At 56.0% G+C, this 16,101-nt stretch overlaps 1 protein-coding gene across 1 annotated transcript in view; it reads left to right on the top strand.

Moving 5' to 3' along the window:
• The first annotated feature begins 9,047 nt into the window (after positions 1-9,047).
• PPFIA4 (PPFI scaffold protein A4) overlaps positions 9,048-16,101 on the top strand; it is a 34,863-nt gene continuing 27,809 nt past the window's right edge. Inside the window, 5 exon segments of the mRNA XM_087424256.1 lie at positions 9,048-11,527; positions 14,625-14,726; positions 15,127-15,291; positions 15,602-15,676; positions 15,913-16,002. Of these exon segments, the coding sequence (XP_087280382.1) occupies positions 11,294-11,527; positions 14,625-14,726; positions 15,127-15,291; positions 15,602-15,676; positions 15,913-16,002 (666 nt within the window). The 5' untranslated portion in view covers positions 9,048-11,293.

Here is a 16,101-nt window from a genome sequence, read left to right as displayed (position 1 = left end):
ACTCCCAAACCATCTGGAGAAGAGCTGAAACTTTCTGGACTGCTTTTGTAACAACTGCTTTGTAATTTTCATTTCCTTAAATATATACCTTTATTTTGTTCTGAGGGTCAAAGAAAATAACACAAATTTAGCTTCATTTCTCACCCCCTAAATAAATCAGAATTACTCAGATTTCCCTGTCGTCTACGAAAGATACAGAGAAACTAAGCCAAATAGGGGTGAGGAAAACAAAAAAATGAAAGGTTTTATGTGCTGTTGATCGCAACCACAGCATTTGCTGCTGATAGAGAACGTGTGTGTATCTATGTCTATGTATGTAAAAATTCCTCATACTTACAGCAGTGCTTCCTGGGTGTTGTGAAGTGTTGAGCAGGCACTGTGATGAAACTTCACAAACCAGATGGGAAAGATGCATTAATAGCCACAGGGGACAGGGTAAGGGGCAGTTGAGGAAAATGAGAGATTTAACTAAAATATGTCAGTCAGGAATTTTGGCATTGAGATATGTATATGTGATAGACGAACATTTCATTTTATAGTAACAGTGTTAGCGCAGCCAGGTTCCTGAATTCAGGCAAACGACACAATTCACTTAAGTGCACACTAGGGGAATGTAGCTGGATTTCAGGTTTCTCCGGGTAAAAAAATGGGTGTGACCAAAGGAGAAGTAATAAACGGGCGGGAAAGAGCAGGCGCGAAGTGGGACGCACCATTGGCGACACGCAAGGCCCAGATTTAGGAGCAGGTGGTCGGATAGGGACCAGGAGGAGGACTCTGGGAGGGGGCGGGCCGCGGGCCCTGGTCCCCGACTCCGCCCCGCCGGCCACTCCAGGGGACCAGAGGGCGAGGCGACCCGGCGCCGTCTCGTCACGTGCCGGGAGGGCGTAGCCTGAGCCGGGCGGGGGGGCCCTCGGCGGGGGAGGGGCGGGGCCTCGGGCGGACGCTCCGCGCGGCGGAGGCTGCGGGGCTCGGCCCTGGGCTTCTCGGCCCCTCGGCCGCTCGGCATCCAGGGCGCCGGGCTCCGCGGGCGCGGGCGGTCCCTGCGCTGAGCGCACGGCCGGCGGTCGGCGACACAGACGGGTGAGCGTCCGGGGCCGCGTCGGGGAGGCTGCCCCTTCCCTCCTCCAGCTCCCTGCCGGGCCGGGGTTTCTGTCAGCGCGCTTCGGGAGCGGCCCGCTGAGTCCGGACGTGGGGTCTCAGGCGGCCGGTCCGCTCCCTGTGCCGCCCTCCGGCCTTGGCGGCGCCGGTGCCTTGGGGTGGGCGTAGGGTTCGCCTCCGTCAGCCGCGAGGGGGCTGCGTGTGTGCCGCCGGTGGGCGCCCCCACCCATCCCGGAGGCGAGGAGAGGCGCCCCAAGCCCGGCGGCCGCTCCCCGGGTCCCCTCTGGTCCCGGACCTGCCCCCTGCCCCCGCCCCACGGCCTCCCAGCCACCCGCCTCCCCAGTCCTCCGGCCTTCCTGCCCCGCTGCCCCTTGCCCGCCTACCCCTTGCTTGCCTGTCCCCTGTCCCCCTGCCCCCTTGCCCGCCTGCTCCCTGCCCGCCTGCTCCCTGCCCCCTTGTCCGCCTGCTCCCTGGCCCCCGTCCCCTTGCCCGCCTGCCCCCCGGCCCGCCTGTACCCCTGTCCCCTGACCTCCTGCTCCTCCGGATCCCGGTCCTGCACCCCTGTCCCTACGGCCGCCCTGCCCTCCAGCCTCCCTGCCTCCAGGCCCTCCTGGGGGCCTTAGGTGCCTTCCCGGGGCGGCAGGGGGAGCAGCTGCTGAGGTCTGCGGGGTGGGGGCCACCCGGAGGACGTCGGACCCGAAGGCTGGGTGCGGAGTGGGCTTGGGGCCGCGTAGGGCCGTTTTTCAGTGCAGACCGGCAGGTCTGGGAGGTGGGCAGATGGAGGTCGTGGTGCGGGTGGCTTCTCCGATCATGAGGAGGGCTCCTGGACAGGGTGCACTCGTTGCTGAGGTGAGCTAGCAAACAGACCCAGCGGTGTCCGGGAGTGCTGTCCTCGTGTGAGCAGATGTGAGAGAGGGGCGTCGCAGAGCGTGCAGATCCCCTCCTGGCCCGAGCTCAGGGACCCTTCAGCGGCAGGGTTCAGGGACTTCCCTCGGGCTTTCCAGAGGTGCTGGAACCGCACCTAGTACTTTGTTCAACACCCACAAACGTTTGTTGGGCCACTACGGCGTGCTGGACACCATGCTAGGAGCTGCATCTTCTTAAGGCAACTTAGGGCCCTGGAGCAGCTGAAAGGTACACACCATGGGCACTCTTAACAGCACCCCCCTTCTGTTACATCGCTATTCATTAGAAAAAGACAGAGCCTGTCCCCATGCTTTCAAACAGCTGTCTGAACTGGATTCCAACCCGTCTGCCCCTACCACTATTAACTGGCCAGGTGGTCCCGAGGGAAGCTGCCTTAGCAAAAGCAACAGCTTGAGTGATTTCCCTTGGCTGTTTTCTGGGACTTTGTCCTGAGGCCTGAGGAGGCTGCCTGGGGTAAATGATACCTCAAAATAATGAGATGATGAACAGCACAATGGTTATTGGGGGCCAGGAGTGCACTAGACAGCCAGCAGAGCGGGCGAATCCATCTCTGGGACATAGAGGATTGTGGGGGAAGTAGGTGTGTATCTGGGCATGTGCTGCTGGGCGTGTCATGAGGTCGGAACTGTGGAGTGTATGGGGTCTGGCAGCTGGGTTGTTAGGAGGGATTGGAGGGGCAGGGCAGGGCAGGCAGCCGGACTTGCGCGTCTCCTCTCAGAGTTGATTGCTGAAGTCTCAGAGTTGTAGAGTTGTCAGGGATTGCTCTTGGGTCCTTTCAGAGCCTCCAGTGGAGAGGAGGCCCATCTGGCTGTGGTGGCAATGAGGCAGGGGTGAAGGTTCAGCAGGGCTAGAGAGCTGGGGGCCGAGGGGGCTTTAGGATATGGGAGAGCTCGCTGTTATGCGGGATACTTTGCTTTGGGGCTTCAGGCCGTTTGATGGGTTGCTGTAGAAACAAGGTGTGGTTCTGAGTGGTCCGGAGTTGTGTGTGTATGTGTGCGTGTGCGTGTGCACGCCAGCGAGCAGGGAGGACTAGGGAGTGAAAGCTGCCTCAGAGTCGAGGTCCCAGGTGGGGAATTGGGAGAAGTGGAGGGAGGGAGTGGAGTCAGAGGGAGGGGCGAGTGTGTATTGCAGCCACATGAAGTCACCTGCTGTCCCCTACTTGGCCTGCTAGCTCACTGACCTGTAATTAGCTCTGGAGGACATATAGGGCTGGCTCACAGGAGCGTGGCACCTCAGGTGGCCAGTGGAGTAAAAGGTCCTCAGAGGGGCCGTGATACTTGGCAGACTCTGAGAGGGCTGCTTCTAGGGAACTCTCAGCCTTTGCTGTACTGGAAGGGACCTGTGGAAATTGAGGATGTCATGGGGCAGGGCCAGTGGGGGGATGGTGGTGGGGGAGGAGCTCTGGGCTAGGGTGGTGTGAAACTCCAGGCCCGGCAGAACCTGAGGACTCCCCTCTTCCTTGCCTGGCCGCTGGCTCAGTGGTCACACAGCATGATTACTGCTGGGCTCATTGCTCTGCTTTCCGAGCTGTAGCCCCGGCCTCCCCCCTGGTGTTTTCTGTTTACCCAGGTGCAGTCAACTCTACCACAGAGCAGCTTCTTGCCTATCGGTCAGGGGCTGAGAGGCCTTGGCTGGGGCTGCTTCATTCTGAGGCAGCTGGAGGAGAAACTACCACCGGTTAATTCAATTGGTCATACTCCAGGAGGTGTTCAGCGCTGACCCCCAGGCTGTGCCAGAGACTGGATATTTGGTCACATGCTGCTCTGTGTTGCCCTGGAACATACTTGTGCATCTGTGTTCTCTCAAGTAGACTGTGAACTTCTCAAGTATTGAGGTCATATCTTACATGCCTTTTGTATCCATAACAATTCCTAGCTCAGTGTTGGATTCATGGAAATCTACTCAATAAGTAATTGTTGGGTTGAATTGAAGAGGTCTGCCTTCTGATCCTCTAGGTTCAATGAAGCAGGGTCTCCTTGCAACTAGAAATATTTAACCTGGAGCAGAGGAGCCTCTGGGGACCCAGTACAGTGCTATTACATTTCAGTGGGGGAATTCACTTCTGTAGGCAGTAGATAAAGTGAAAATCCCTAAATCTCCCATAAAGCATGGTATACTGGTTTAGGTTTATAACTCTGAACAATGATGTTAATGTGCAGATATAGTATACATTATATACATTGTATATTAATTATATAAACATGTAATGTATACAGTGATTTTAAAAAGAGTACTTATGTAAAATATAATTTTGTATTTAAGTGTCAGATGCATTTAGAGGCCTTTATTTTGCCCAGCCAGCAGAGTTGCAGTCTTGTAAATTAAACACATATCTGATGTGACTTCCTGGCCACTGTCTTCAGATGGATAACTGTCATTTCAAAGGAGAGAGAGGTTTCCATTCAATTTAAGAAAAAGCTTCCTTAGGACAATGAGGGCTTCCTCATTTACTAGTGAGCTCCTTATTCTCAAAGGATAATCAAGTAAAGACTGAGCTGTCAGGGATGTGTGGAAGGAACTCCCACACAGAGTGTGAGGTTGGCTTGCATGACCTCAGAGAACCCTTCCAAGCAGGAATCTGCAGTCCAGGTAGCAGGAAGGGGTGGGGGTGGGCCCTGGATGGTAGTTCTCCTTGGCAGCTGCTACAGAAGAGAGCTCTCCTGTGTTAGGTTTAGAGGAGAGATTCTGAGAGTGGAGGGCCCGGGGAGTGGTGCCAGGCCAGGAATTGGCCTGGGCTGTTCCATGAGTAGTGGACATTCTGGAAGATCCAGGGGTGACTGCTGCCATCTCTAATGCACATGGAGCCCTGCGGTGCAGCTCTGATGGGGGGTGGTAAGTAGAAAGGTGGGCTGGGCCCAGTTCCTAGACCTCAGCTCACATTAGGCCAGTTGTGGGGTACCCACAACTTTGGCCCTTATTTGGGGCAGAGCGTCTGGACCAAGTTTCATTCCTTCATTATCATTCCTGTCCTTCCTCGCTCTCCCTCTCACCCATGTCCCACAGGTTCAGGACCACACGTGGGCTTACACTTACTCATGACCGGTAGTGTGGTTTCATGATCACACACATGCACACGCCTTCATGGGGCCCACATGCCCTTACGAATGTAGGTGGTTTCATGACTCCCAGATGCATGTGCTTGTATGACCACACACACTCACTCTCGTGACTAAACACACAGTCACACACGCATTCCCACAGTTGTATACCATCATAAGCCCTGACGTATACTCGTGACCACACATGTCCAAACACAGTTGCATGCTGTACACACCTGCTCGCTCGCTCTCAGGACCCCATTCTCCTGACTGTTTGCTTACACACACACATAACCCAGAGTGTGTAACCACATACATATGCACACTTTTTGTGACGCCTGCATTTCTCCAGGCAGTTTTGTGTTCTCCAGACCTTTCACACCATGGCACCCGACAGCACTCCGCTCTGTGTTCCTGATTCCTCCTGGGCAGTTCTGTTTTCTGCTACATGAAGGCTCTCTCGTCTGATGCACTGATCTCCTAATGCAGAGACTTGCGAGCATTTTTTTCCTAACACCAGAGGACCTATATTTGTTCTACGGGGACCCCTAGCTTTGAAAGATTTTTATTCTCCAGTGGCTGGCCTGCTGACGCAGCGGTTAAGTGCGCACACTCTGCTTTGGCGGCCCGGGGTTTGCAGGTTCGGATCCCGGGCGTGCACCGACGCGACACTTGTCAAGCTGTGCTGTGGCGGCGTCCTATATAAGGTGGAGGAAGATGGGCATGGATGTTAGCTCAGGGCCAATCTTCTCAGCAAAAAGAGGAGGATTGGCGTCGGATGTTAGCTGATGGCTGATCTTCCTCACACACACAGAAAAAAGAAAGATTTTTATTCTCCAAATACGCCACACTTATTACTTTGTTTCTTCTTTTGAAAATGTTATTTGAGGACACGTATAAGTATTAATCAATGGCTCTGATTAGCAGGAGATGGCTACGGTTACTGTACTTAATGACACAAGTTCAGCCAAAGCTGTGTGCTGTGTTCAGTGGTGCAGCCTTTGATCTTGATTTGTGTGAATACGTGATCTCTATTAGACATTTAGAATATGGAGTGCAGTTGGTGGCCCCCATGGCACCTGTGTAGCCCTCCCATATTTATCGCGCTGTTGCACGGCTGTGCTGCCTCTCTGAGAGAACATGTGTTTATTTTTGCAGAGCCTTCTGCAGACAATACTTAAAGCGGGGATTTTCTAACCTCTTTTTAGACTTGGAGCCCTTCTATACAAATGAAACCTTAAATACAAATGAAACCTTAATCAGATGTTTATGTCCCATACCTGGGATAGCCCTAGTTTACACCTGTGTCCCAGTATGGTTGTTAACCTGTTCACACCCAAGAAGGCCCAGGTTTGGACAGTAAGGTGTGTGCTCACCCAGGTGGTTGGCCATGTCTTGGGAAGAGGTGGCCCATAACTAACTCCTGGGGAGCAGCTGGAGAGACGGGCTTCACAGAGACAGGCCTGGGGAGCCTGTCAGATAAAGAGACGCCCCTGCCTGTGTCTACCTGCATGTGCGGGGCATTAGGAAGTTGAGTGCCTGGGCTGGCAGCCGGTGCTGATCTGTGAGATGATGTGCCACAAAGAGAGGTATAAATAAAGGGTGATCAGAAGTTCCTTAGACTAATGTGGAGAGGGAGACTCAGGCAGGCCGGGTGAGGTGCTAGGAGCTCATGAGCAATAGGTAGGCTCTGGGAGCATGGCAGTGAGCAGGGTTAGGGAGCAGCAGGGGAGGAGGCTCGACTGGGCTTTCGGAAGAGAGGGTGAGTGAGGGCAAGGCTTCTTGGGGTGGTGAGCTAGACAGGGAGAGGGACGGGGAGGAGGAGAAGCTTCTGTATTAGAGGGAAGGAGAGGTGGGCAGCTGGACTTCATTCCACTGGGAGGCCAGTATCTGAAAACGCCACAGAGTGAGGGGGGCTGAGGGCTCGGAAGAATGTTTGTTCCTATAGTTCTTGCAGGAGTGTGTGGGGAACTTGGGGACTGCTTACAACTCAGTATGGAGCCAGCCAGGGGGTGAGGGAGAGGTTCTGAGTGGTACATGGGGCTTTGGAGACGGGTCAATTCCACTGGGGAAGGGGCCACTTCGTGACTATGACAGCTGCTGGCCAGAGGCCTCCCCCCAGGCTAGAGGAGAAGAGGTAGAGGGGCTGAGGTGAGCTGTCCCTAGGCTGCCACTGCCCTGATGAGGGCGGGAAAGGCTGCTGCCTTGGCTCCTTGGAGGAGACACGACTTGGAATCGTGTTCACCCACCCTCTTCCTCCATCCCCTACCCCTCTTTGGAGTCAGACAGACTGGAATTGAGTCCTAGTTCTTTCTCCTACTAGCTGTGTAGACTTGGTTACATGACTTTGAGTCCCAATTCTGACATCTGTGAAATGGGAAGAAGAATTATGTGTTCCTTGCAAGAAATTGTGAGGATTAAGGTAAGTTAATGTATGTCAGCCGACAACACAGCGCCTGGTATGTGGTAGATATCAAATAAATCGTAGCTGCTATCATAATCGTTACTGTTTTCCTGGGTGACTACTCCCTCTGCATTTCCTCAGGCTTCCTCCCCCTTCCTCCAATCCAGTGGCTGTGTGACCCTCCTCTTTCACCTCTCTGCTCTGAAGGGACTCCCACCTGAGGCCCCTCTCTTGCCCAGCTCATAGACACTCAGACTTGAGCACAGCTCCTGGCAGCTTCGCCCTGGCCCTTTGCCTCCATGGGGGCCAGCAGCTGTGCCCTTGCCGAGCTGTCTCACCGTAGTGGGGCCTGCCATCTGGTAGGGCAGTGGGAAGCCAGCCTTTGTGTGTGTGGCCAGCCAGAGCATCAGACAAGTGTCCGTCCCTCCTGTTAGGAAAAGGTGGGGTGACTTTTAGGAAGACAAAGAGGCCTCAGAGTTTACCTTTTCTGTTTATAAGCCCAGAGGCCTGGTTTTTGGTCAGTCCCTCCCTGCGCGCGCGCACACACACACACACACACACACACACACTCACACATACTCTGACGCCCTCTTTTGCTGTTTCACAGCCTGCCCACACTCCTCACCAGCAAAACCCTCCACAAATGCTTGCTTTGGGGGCTGGTTGCTTTTGCCTCTGAATCAGGACCCGTGAGTGTTACTTAGAAATTGGCAGGAGTTGAGGAGGCTTCTGTTAGGCTGAGATGATAATTGTGCTATTTAAAGACAGCCCCTGAGCTAGAAGGAGCCAGGTATCCCGACATGGCTGTCCTGGAGCTCCCTTCTGCTCACAATGCTTGTGCATTTGAGGGGCAAGGGCAGGAGGTCCTAGACAGTCAGTCATCTTGGGGGCATCTGCCTGGCAGCCCCTCTGGGCTCGTCTTTACCCTGCTGTACATGATGGCATTTCAGCAGGGAAGTTGAGTTGCTACCTGGCACCTGGTTTGGGGGAGGCTGGGAAAGGGCAAGTGGTGCCGAAGCCAGCCTCTCAGTTGCCAGAATGACCAGGAGAATTCGGGGAGGCCAAGTTGGACCAAATAGCCAGCACGTCACAGCGGGCAGCCTGAGGTTCTGTTCTTCCCACCCCTTCCTGTGAGGAGCTTTAGAAACCCCACCCACAGGCCTGCCTGTGCCCACCACTCAGGTCGTTCATACTCCCCTCAGTCGTACAGTGCTTCCTGCTTTTCTAAGCTCTGTTTATCCATGATCTCGTCCCTCTATGGTGGGCAAAACAAGGGTTGTGGGTGCCGTCTTACAGCAGAGGCTGTAGTAGGTGGTGACAAGCCTGAGGTCACCCAGCTGATCTCCTAAGTGCCAGCCTTTTCCTATATTCTACCCTGTGAACTGCCTGGGCGTCTGTTGGCCTGAGGCCATTCCCAGGGTCCTGAGCAGATTCCACCACAAGGGGCCCCTTCCCTAGCCTGGCCTCTTCTTCCTCTCTCATTTCTTTTTGGAGTGGGTGTGGGGGGGCGGGGATGAGAGCCTGGCTGTTGATAAGCTTAGAGAGGTATAGTGGGGCCATTGTGGCCTTTCGACCTTACAGATAGGAGCATTCAGGGTGAGGGGCCCGGGCGCCGTGGGAGGAGAAGGAGAGGAATGGCTGGTATCGGCGTCAGTGAGGTGGCAGCTCTGGCAAGACTGGGGTGGCCGCCCCTCCCATCTGCTCCCAGCTGCTCCAAGGGGCAGGGATGTTGGGGGAAGCAGGGTGCAGACCAGGCTACTACTTGGTGCCTCTCTAGCCTCTTGAGTGGCTGTCCAGCTTGGGGAAAGGATCCCTTGGAGCAGAGTCTGCATCCAGTTTCTGTGTCTGGGACCATGTGTGTGGCCACATGCCTGTTGTCCTAGGTCTCCATATTCCTGTACCACCTCTGTGTGTGTGTGTGCATGAGGTTGTGTGGGGCTACACCCATATGCCTGCTTGGACTGCTGGGCCCTCTGGCAGTGGCTGTGGGTGCGCACTCGGGGCTTTGCAAGCTGGCGCTCTCTTGTCTGATCCAGGCCCACGTTCCTTCCCAGACTCCCTCTTGCTGCCCCCATTTCTGCCTAGGTCATCAGTACTTTGGGGGAGGGGATGCCAGGCGGTTCAGGTGGAAGGGGCCCTTCTCTGGTTCCCCTGCTGGGTTCAGCCCTGCCACACGCCAGGGGTGTCCAGTGCCGCCCAGTGCCTGACCTCTCACCTCCTGCTGGGTCCGGATGCCTCCTGTCTTCTCCCTGACTCTCCCAGTCTGCCACCTGAGTGGAACAAGAAGCTGTGCCCTGTGTCTCACAAATGGGGAGAGGGGGGAAGGAAGGAAAGCACCATTTATGGAGCATCTGTGGGCCCATTGCCGTGCTGGGTGCCTGACATCCCATTCCTCACGCAACAGGAGCTCTGAAGATAGCTCCCTCTGCAAACTGATTAACGGTAGGGGGGGTTGGGAGCCGATGGCAGGCAGAGAAATCCCCTGCTACTTGGTGCCTTCCTCATTACACCTTCCTTTGCTCTGACCACTGGGATTCCCTGTGCCAGGCTCAAGGCGTTACTGCAGCCAGGCTGTGCACATGCTAACTGCGCTAGCTGGCAGTGCCAGCAATGAGCAGTTACACGGAGGGAGAAGGTTCCCAGCCACGACAGGGGCCCCCACATGGCAGCCCTGCCCTAGGAGAATGACATCCCACTTGGACATCACCCTGGGTTCCTTCGCTCGGTCAGTGCCTGCTCCAGCCCAGAGGTGGCAGGCTGTGATTCAGAGTGGAAGCCTCTGTCTGCCAGGTTTCAGGGCTGGGGATGCCTTGAGCTAGAGCCTCCTCCCTGAATGCTGGGCAAGGAGCAGGTCAGGCCTCTGTGCCCGCCCCAATGCCGGGCCTGCGCTCTCCAAGGAGCCATGCTGTGGCAGTGGTCAGGGGAGGAGCTACTCTGCCCCTGTTCTTGTGATCCTGGGACTCAACCCTGTGTGGGACCCACACCAACTAAGAGCTCTTTAACCCCTTCTGTGCTTGCCTTGGCCTGAATGTGGGGCAGAAGGCTGGAGGGGTGGGCAGAGACCCTATTTCCTCCTCTCCCACCCCCAGGTCTCAGGAGGACTCTGGGCAGCCTGCTGGCTGCTCCCCTGCCACTGACTGAATCATTTCTGTATTTGGCCAGCAAGCCACGTGGTTGGGGGAAACACTCCACTGCGGCTGCACTTCTGACAGCTGGGGGTGGGGGGACCTGGAGGTCGAGGCTGCAGCAGTGGGCCTCTGCATTCCTTGGGAGAACTAAGGAAGGCACCTTCTGAGAAGGGGCATGCGCCAACACTGCCCTCTCCTTCCCACACTCTGGTCCCGGTTCCTGCCTCCTCTCCCCACACCCCTCCCCTGGATGCCCTTCTCCACTCAGCTGGGCCTCATAGCAGTCTCTTCTCCCACAGACCACTGCCCTCCGGAAACAATGGGTGTCGCTGGACCCGGCTGGGATTCTGCCAGGTTCCATTGCTCAGTCTAAACAAAGGGCCCTTTTCCAGCCCTGCTCTCCCTGCCTGTCATGGCCACACTCGGCTGCTGTCCGTTTGTCCGGGGACATAGGACACCCAGCCCCAGACCTGGGAGTTTAAGCCAGGCCCTCTGTCTCCATTCCACAGGGGCACTCCAGGCACCAGGCCCCTTTCAGAGCAAGAGCAACTGACGCCATGGGAGAAGCCCCTGCCCACCTGTCCACTCACCTTGCACTGCTCACTCTGAGACCCATGCACTGGGTCCCTCTGGAGGTGCCAACCCTGTGAGCCCCTCCCCTGTCCCCAGACGCTGAGAAGGCCCTGCCCACCCTCACCATGTGTGAGGTGATGCCCACAATCAGCGAGGGGGACTCCCTGGGGCCTCCCCATGGCGCCGATGCTGACGCCAACTTTGAGCAGCTGATGGTGAACATGCTGGATGAGCGGGAGAAGTTGCTGGAGTCCCTTCGGGAGAGTCAGGAGACCTTGGCGGCCACGCAGAGCCAGCTCCAGGATGCCCTGCATGAGCGGGACCAGCTCCAGCGCCACCTTAACTCTGCACTCCCCCAGGTAAGGCCCGAGGGTCTGCACCTCCCTTATCCCGCTGCCCCCAGGCTTCCTGAGCCCAGCATCCTCTGGGCCCTGAGCTCTCGCATCTATTTGCGTATCAACCAATGGAATTCACAGGGCATTCACTCTCCTTCATCCGCCTACATAAGTCCTTTCCCTGTCACTCCCAAGTGCCCCAGTTTGGAATTGGCTTCACCTGGAGAAATGGATGGAATTTGATGCAGGAAGAAAACCCAGCCATAGTACCAACTGCAGTGAGCCCCTGTGGCCAGTGGGGGGCAGCCTAGACTGGAAAGACAGCTCATGCCCGTGCGAGCTGATGGGTGGGGAACTGCAGAGTTGGGTGGGGAGCCTCAGAGATCACCCCGTCCCCCACAGGTGGGAACACAAGAGGCAGCACGTAGAGAATTATAGGTGGAGCTGAATCTAGAAGCTCCACCTTTAATTGTCTTGACCCCCGTCTTATGGTCCTCCATCAACACCACCACTACTGCAGTAGTACTCAGCACTGTTGTGTATTTTCTGTGTCCTGAGCACTTTGTGTGGAGTTTACCTCACAAAATTCTCACAGCTATAAAGTTGGGACTATTATCCCCGTCATCTCTACTTTACAAACGACGAAAGTGATTGCTCACAGCGGCCCAGCCTGTGCGGGTGCTGCGGGGGTGTGGGGAGGCAGCCCTGAGGAGCCAAGCAGCTCAGGACAGCTCCAGGTCCCTTCCCTATGTGTGGGGAGAAGAGCCAGGGCGCCTGGGTGGTGTGTTTCCTGCCCGGGGCGCAGAGTCTGTGACACTTCCTCCATAGGAGTATGGAGCCCTGGGGAAGAGTTGGGGTGGGAGGTGGGCCCATCTACCCCACTGGGCATGGGGCCCTGAACGAGCCCTGAATGAAGGAGCAGTTCCTGCCCCCGGGAGCTCATAGACTGGAAAGGAAATAGGCAAGAACCCAGATGACTGGAAGAGAATGTACAGGAGGCGAAGAGGAGCCCCAAAGGGTTGTTGAAACAGTATCAGTGATACAGGTAGCTGCCTTTGGTGGGCTTGTGCTAAGTGCTCTCCATACACTGGCTCATTTGATCCTCATAGCAACGCTTGAGAGATGACTAGACCTCTGTCTTATAGATTAGAGGATGGAGGTTCAGAGAGGTTAGGTAACTTGTCCAAGGTCACACAGCTGATGGGGCAGAACTGAGATTTGATCCCAGCCCTACACTGGGAGCTTCATGAAGGCAGGGATTATGTCTTGCTTGTCACTGTGTGCCCAGTGACCAGCACAGGATCTGGTACGTAGTAGGTGCTCACAGTATTTGTGGTTACATCATGGGCTCCTAAGCTGGTACTCTTAACCACTGTTCCACACAGTTTTCAGAAGAGGGAGAGAGCCTTCTACTGGGGAGTCTAGAAAAGTCCCAAGGAGGCATATCCTTTGAGATGGGCTTTGAAAGATGGATGTGATTTCATCAGTGACAGCTAGTGATAGAGGGCTGGGCTCTCCCGGGGGAGGGAGCCCATTGAGCAAAGGTGTGGAATTAGGAAGGCCTTCTGGGTACTGGAAACAGCAGGGGAGCCAGGGGGACCAGGTCTTAGGGTATGTGGAAAGGAACTGTGAGAGAGGAGCTTGAAAACCAGGATAGGAAGTTTGCATCTGTGGACAACGTTGTGCTCTGGGAGATCACCCTGCAGCAGTGTGTCAGATGGGCTGGAGTTGGGGAGGGAGGACGGAGGTGTCCTGGGGTGGGGACACCAGGCAGTGGCTGAGCATGAGGGCAGGGGAGGAGAGAGCACCAGGCCTTTGGTGGTGGTGTCATGGTGTAGGGCTGGGGGCAAGCCTTTGAGTCCTGTCTCTGGATACAAGTGTGTGCGTGTGTGCGTGCACGCATGCAAATGTGAGTGAGTGTGTGAGCCTGTACACATGTACATATGTGTGTAAGCTGAAAAGGGAAGCGGCATTGGGTCCAGGCCTGGCCTTCCAGAGTGTGAGATGTTTGACTGCCTGTGGCCATGGCCTGTGATAATCAAGGAGTAGGATCAGAGGTCCATGGCTTCTTGGTCTCTGGCATCTCTGGGTCCCTTGTCCCCTTCCCACAGCGCTCTTGTCCCCTTTGCCTGGTCTGGAATGATAAGAGGGGATTGCTTTGGAATTCTTCCTTTGGTCATGAGTCCTTGGTGTGTGAGGGAGGCTCCAGGTTAGGATGGGGCTGCAGCTGCTGTTCAGTCACTCCCAGACCCTGGGCATCCACAGAGTTGGGGCCATTTATCTGAAAACCTTTCTGGAATGAGGTGCTATCTAATTAAATAAATAGGATATGATGGGCCTGGAACTGCGGGGCCAGCCTCTCCCCCTGTATGCTCGTCCTGGTGGAGGAGGGTTGGCTGGAAAGATCTCTGAGGGTGTCTTACGTTTACTCAGAGCGTGGGTATTTGATAAAACCAGCAGGTGCCCTGGCCTCTGTGCTGGGAGGCACCCTGAGTAAGCACGTATCCCAGAAGCCAGAGCTGGAGCCATGTGGCCGACTGGGCAGGTCTGCATGCTCTCTTGCTCTCATGTAGGTGGGTCCTTCAATACCCTCATTTCCTGGCCACCTGCAGCTTGCAAAGCCCTGGGGAGGGGATGGGAGAGCTCCCTAGGCACTCACTTCATAGCCTTTCTCTTTCTTCTCCGATACCTACCAGTTTCTGTTTGGACCTTACGATGCCAAACCAGAAGCGAAACTGCCCTCCATTGGTTTCTAAAGGGCAGTGTCATTGGGTTGCTGGGGAAACAAGTACACAATGGGAGGGAGGACATGGTCAGGTTATATTGGTGGCTGGAGGGGGAGGGGCTGCAGAGCAGATACGGGGACTTTCTCACCCTAACTTCCAGCCCTGTTTCCTTGTGCCCTAACACAGCTTGGAATGCACGGAGGTCCCAGAGATGTGGACCCTCTGGGAGGCACATGCTAGCTGGGGGGTACTACCCTCCAGTGTGGATGGACAGGGATTTTTCTGGGGGTGGGTGGTGGAGGTAAAGGATGGGTGAGAGGACCCCACCGTTGACCGGGTGTGCAGGACACTGCTCGGGGCGAACCCCCAGGCACTGAGGGCCTTAGGGTTTTCAGGAATTTGCCACCTTAACCCTGGAGCTGAGCATGTGCCGGGAGCAGCTTCTAGAGCGGGAGGAAGAGATATCAGAGCTGAAGGCAGAGCAGAATAACACAAGGGTGAGTGCGGTGATCTGGCGTGCATGTGTCGGGGGCGTGAAGCCCTGGACCAAGGGATCAGGCATCGCCAGGGCCAGGCACACCCCAGGTCCACCCTTACCTCTTCCTGGCTTATGTTCTGGGGGCACAGTCACATCACTCCTCCATCAGTGCTAGGCTTTTCACCTGTGGTCGGGGGCTCATGGGGAGGTTGGGGTGCTGGGAGAGGCCATGGCAGCTGGCCTGGGGTGGGTCTGCAGTCAGGGCAGCAGCTATTTACCAACATGGAAGTATCTCAGCATTTTAACAGTGGTACACATGGCCGTACTCGTGTCTACTTGGTGACCATGTGTGCCCTGCTTGTAGCCCCTGGGGCACATGCTGACAGCCCTCCCTCTCGTCCTCCCCTGGTCCCTGCCAGTTGCTTCTGGAACATCTGGAGTGCCTGGTGTCCCGCCATGAGCGGTCACTGCGAATGACTGTGGTGAAGCGCCAGGCCCAGTCACCTTCAGGGGTCTCCAGTGAGGTGGAGGTACTGAAGGCCCTCAAGTCGCTGTTTGAGCACCACAAGGCCCTGGATGAGAAGGTACTCAGCCTGGCCCACCCCCCGCGCACCCCTCACCCAGCCCGGCTTCCCTGGAGCCTACGTGTGTCCCGTCTCTGTGATTTCTGTATCCTGTGTTTCGGGAAAACTGCCTTCTAGCTTCATAACTGGCTCCCTCCTACCATTGGCCCAATTTCAGGGTCCTCCTATTAGGTTCCCTCTCAGAAATTTGCCTCTTGGCAGATCCTTCTCTTTGTCTCACGCCCAACAGTGGTAGACCAAGCCTAGGCTCCTCCAGCCTGAGTCCAGTGGGGTTCCTGTTTCCTCCTCCATCTCCCCTTACTTTGGGCAGGTGCGAGAGCGGCTCTGGGCAGCCCTGGAACGAGTTACCACCTTGGAAGAGCAGCTGGCAGGTGCCCATCAACAGGTAAGTTACCTGCTCACCCTCCATCTGTAGACTGCAGCTCCTGGAAGCCAAGGCCAGTTTACCCCTTTGCCCCGCTCTGTTCCTCATCTGGTTTCTCCCCACTGTCTTGGCTGCAGACTGCCAGCCAAGGCAAGGCTGGGCACCCCTCTCCGGGAGGCGGGGGGCTCAGGAGGGTCTAGAATATGTAGGAGGTTCTCCTCTCTTTGACTCACTGCCCTGGGGGCTGTGCCCTACAGGTGTCTGCCCTGAAGCAGGGGGCAGGGGTTCGGGATGGGGTGGCAGAAGAGGAGGAGACTTTGGAGCTGGGACCGAAACTCCTGTGGCAGGTGGGTCATGAGAGCTGCACAGCAGGGGCATATCTTCCCCCAGACAGGAGGTGGGGCCTACCCTGACGAGTTCAGTGGAGCAGCTACTTGAATTAAATT

This window comes from Ceratotherium simum, chromosome 36, assembly GCF_057802395.1.
Source record: "Ceratotherium simum simum isolate JZ-2026a chromosome 36, ASM5780239v1, whole genome shotgun sequence".
NCBI lineage: Eukaryota > Metazoa > Chordata > Mammalia > Perissodactyla > Rhinocerotidae > Ceratotherium > Ceratotherium simum.
The sequence above is the reverse complement of the archived record's forward strand: the minus strand, read 5'-3'. Positions and strand labels throughout refer to the sequence as shown.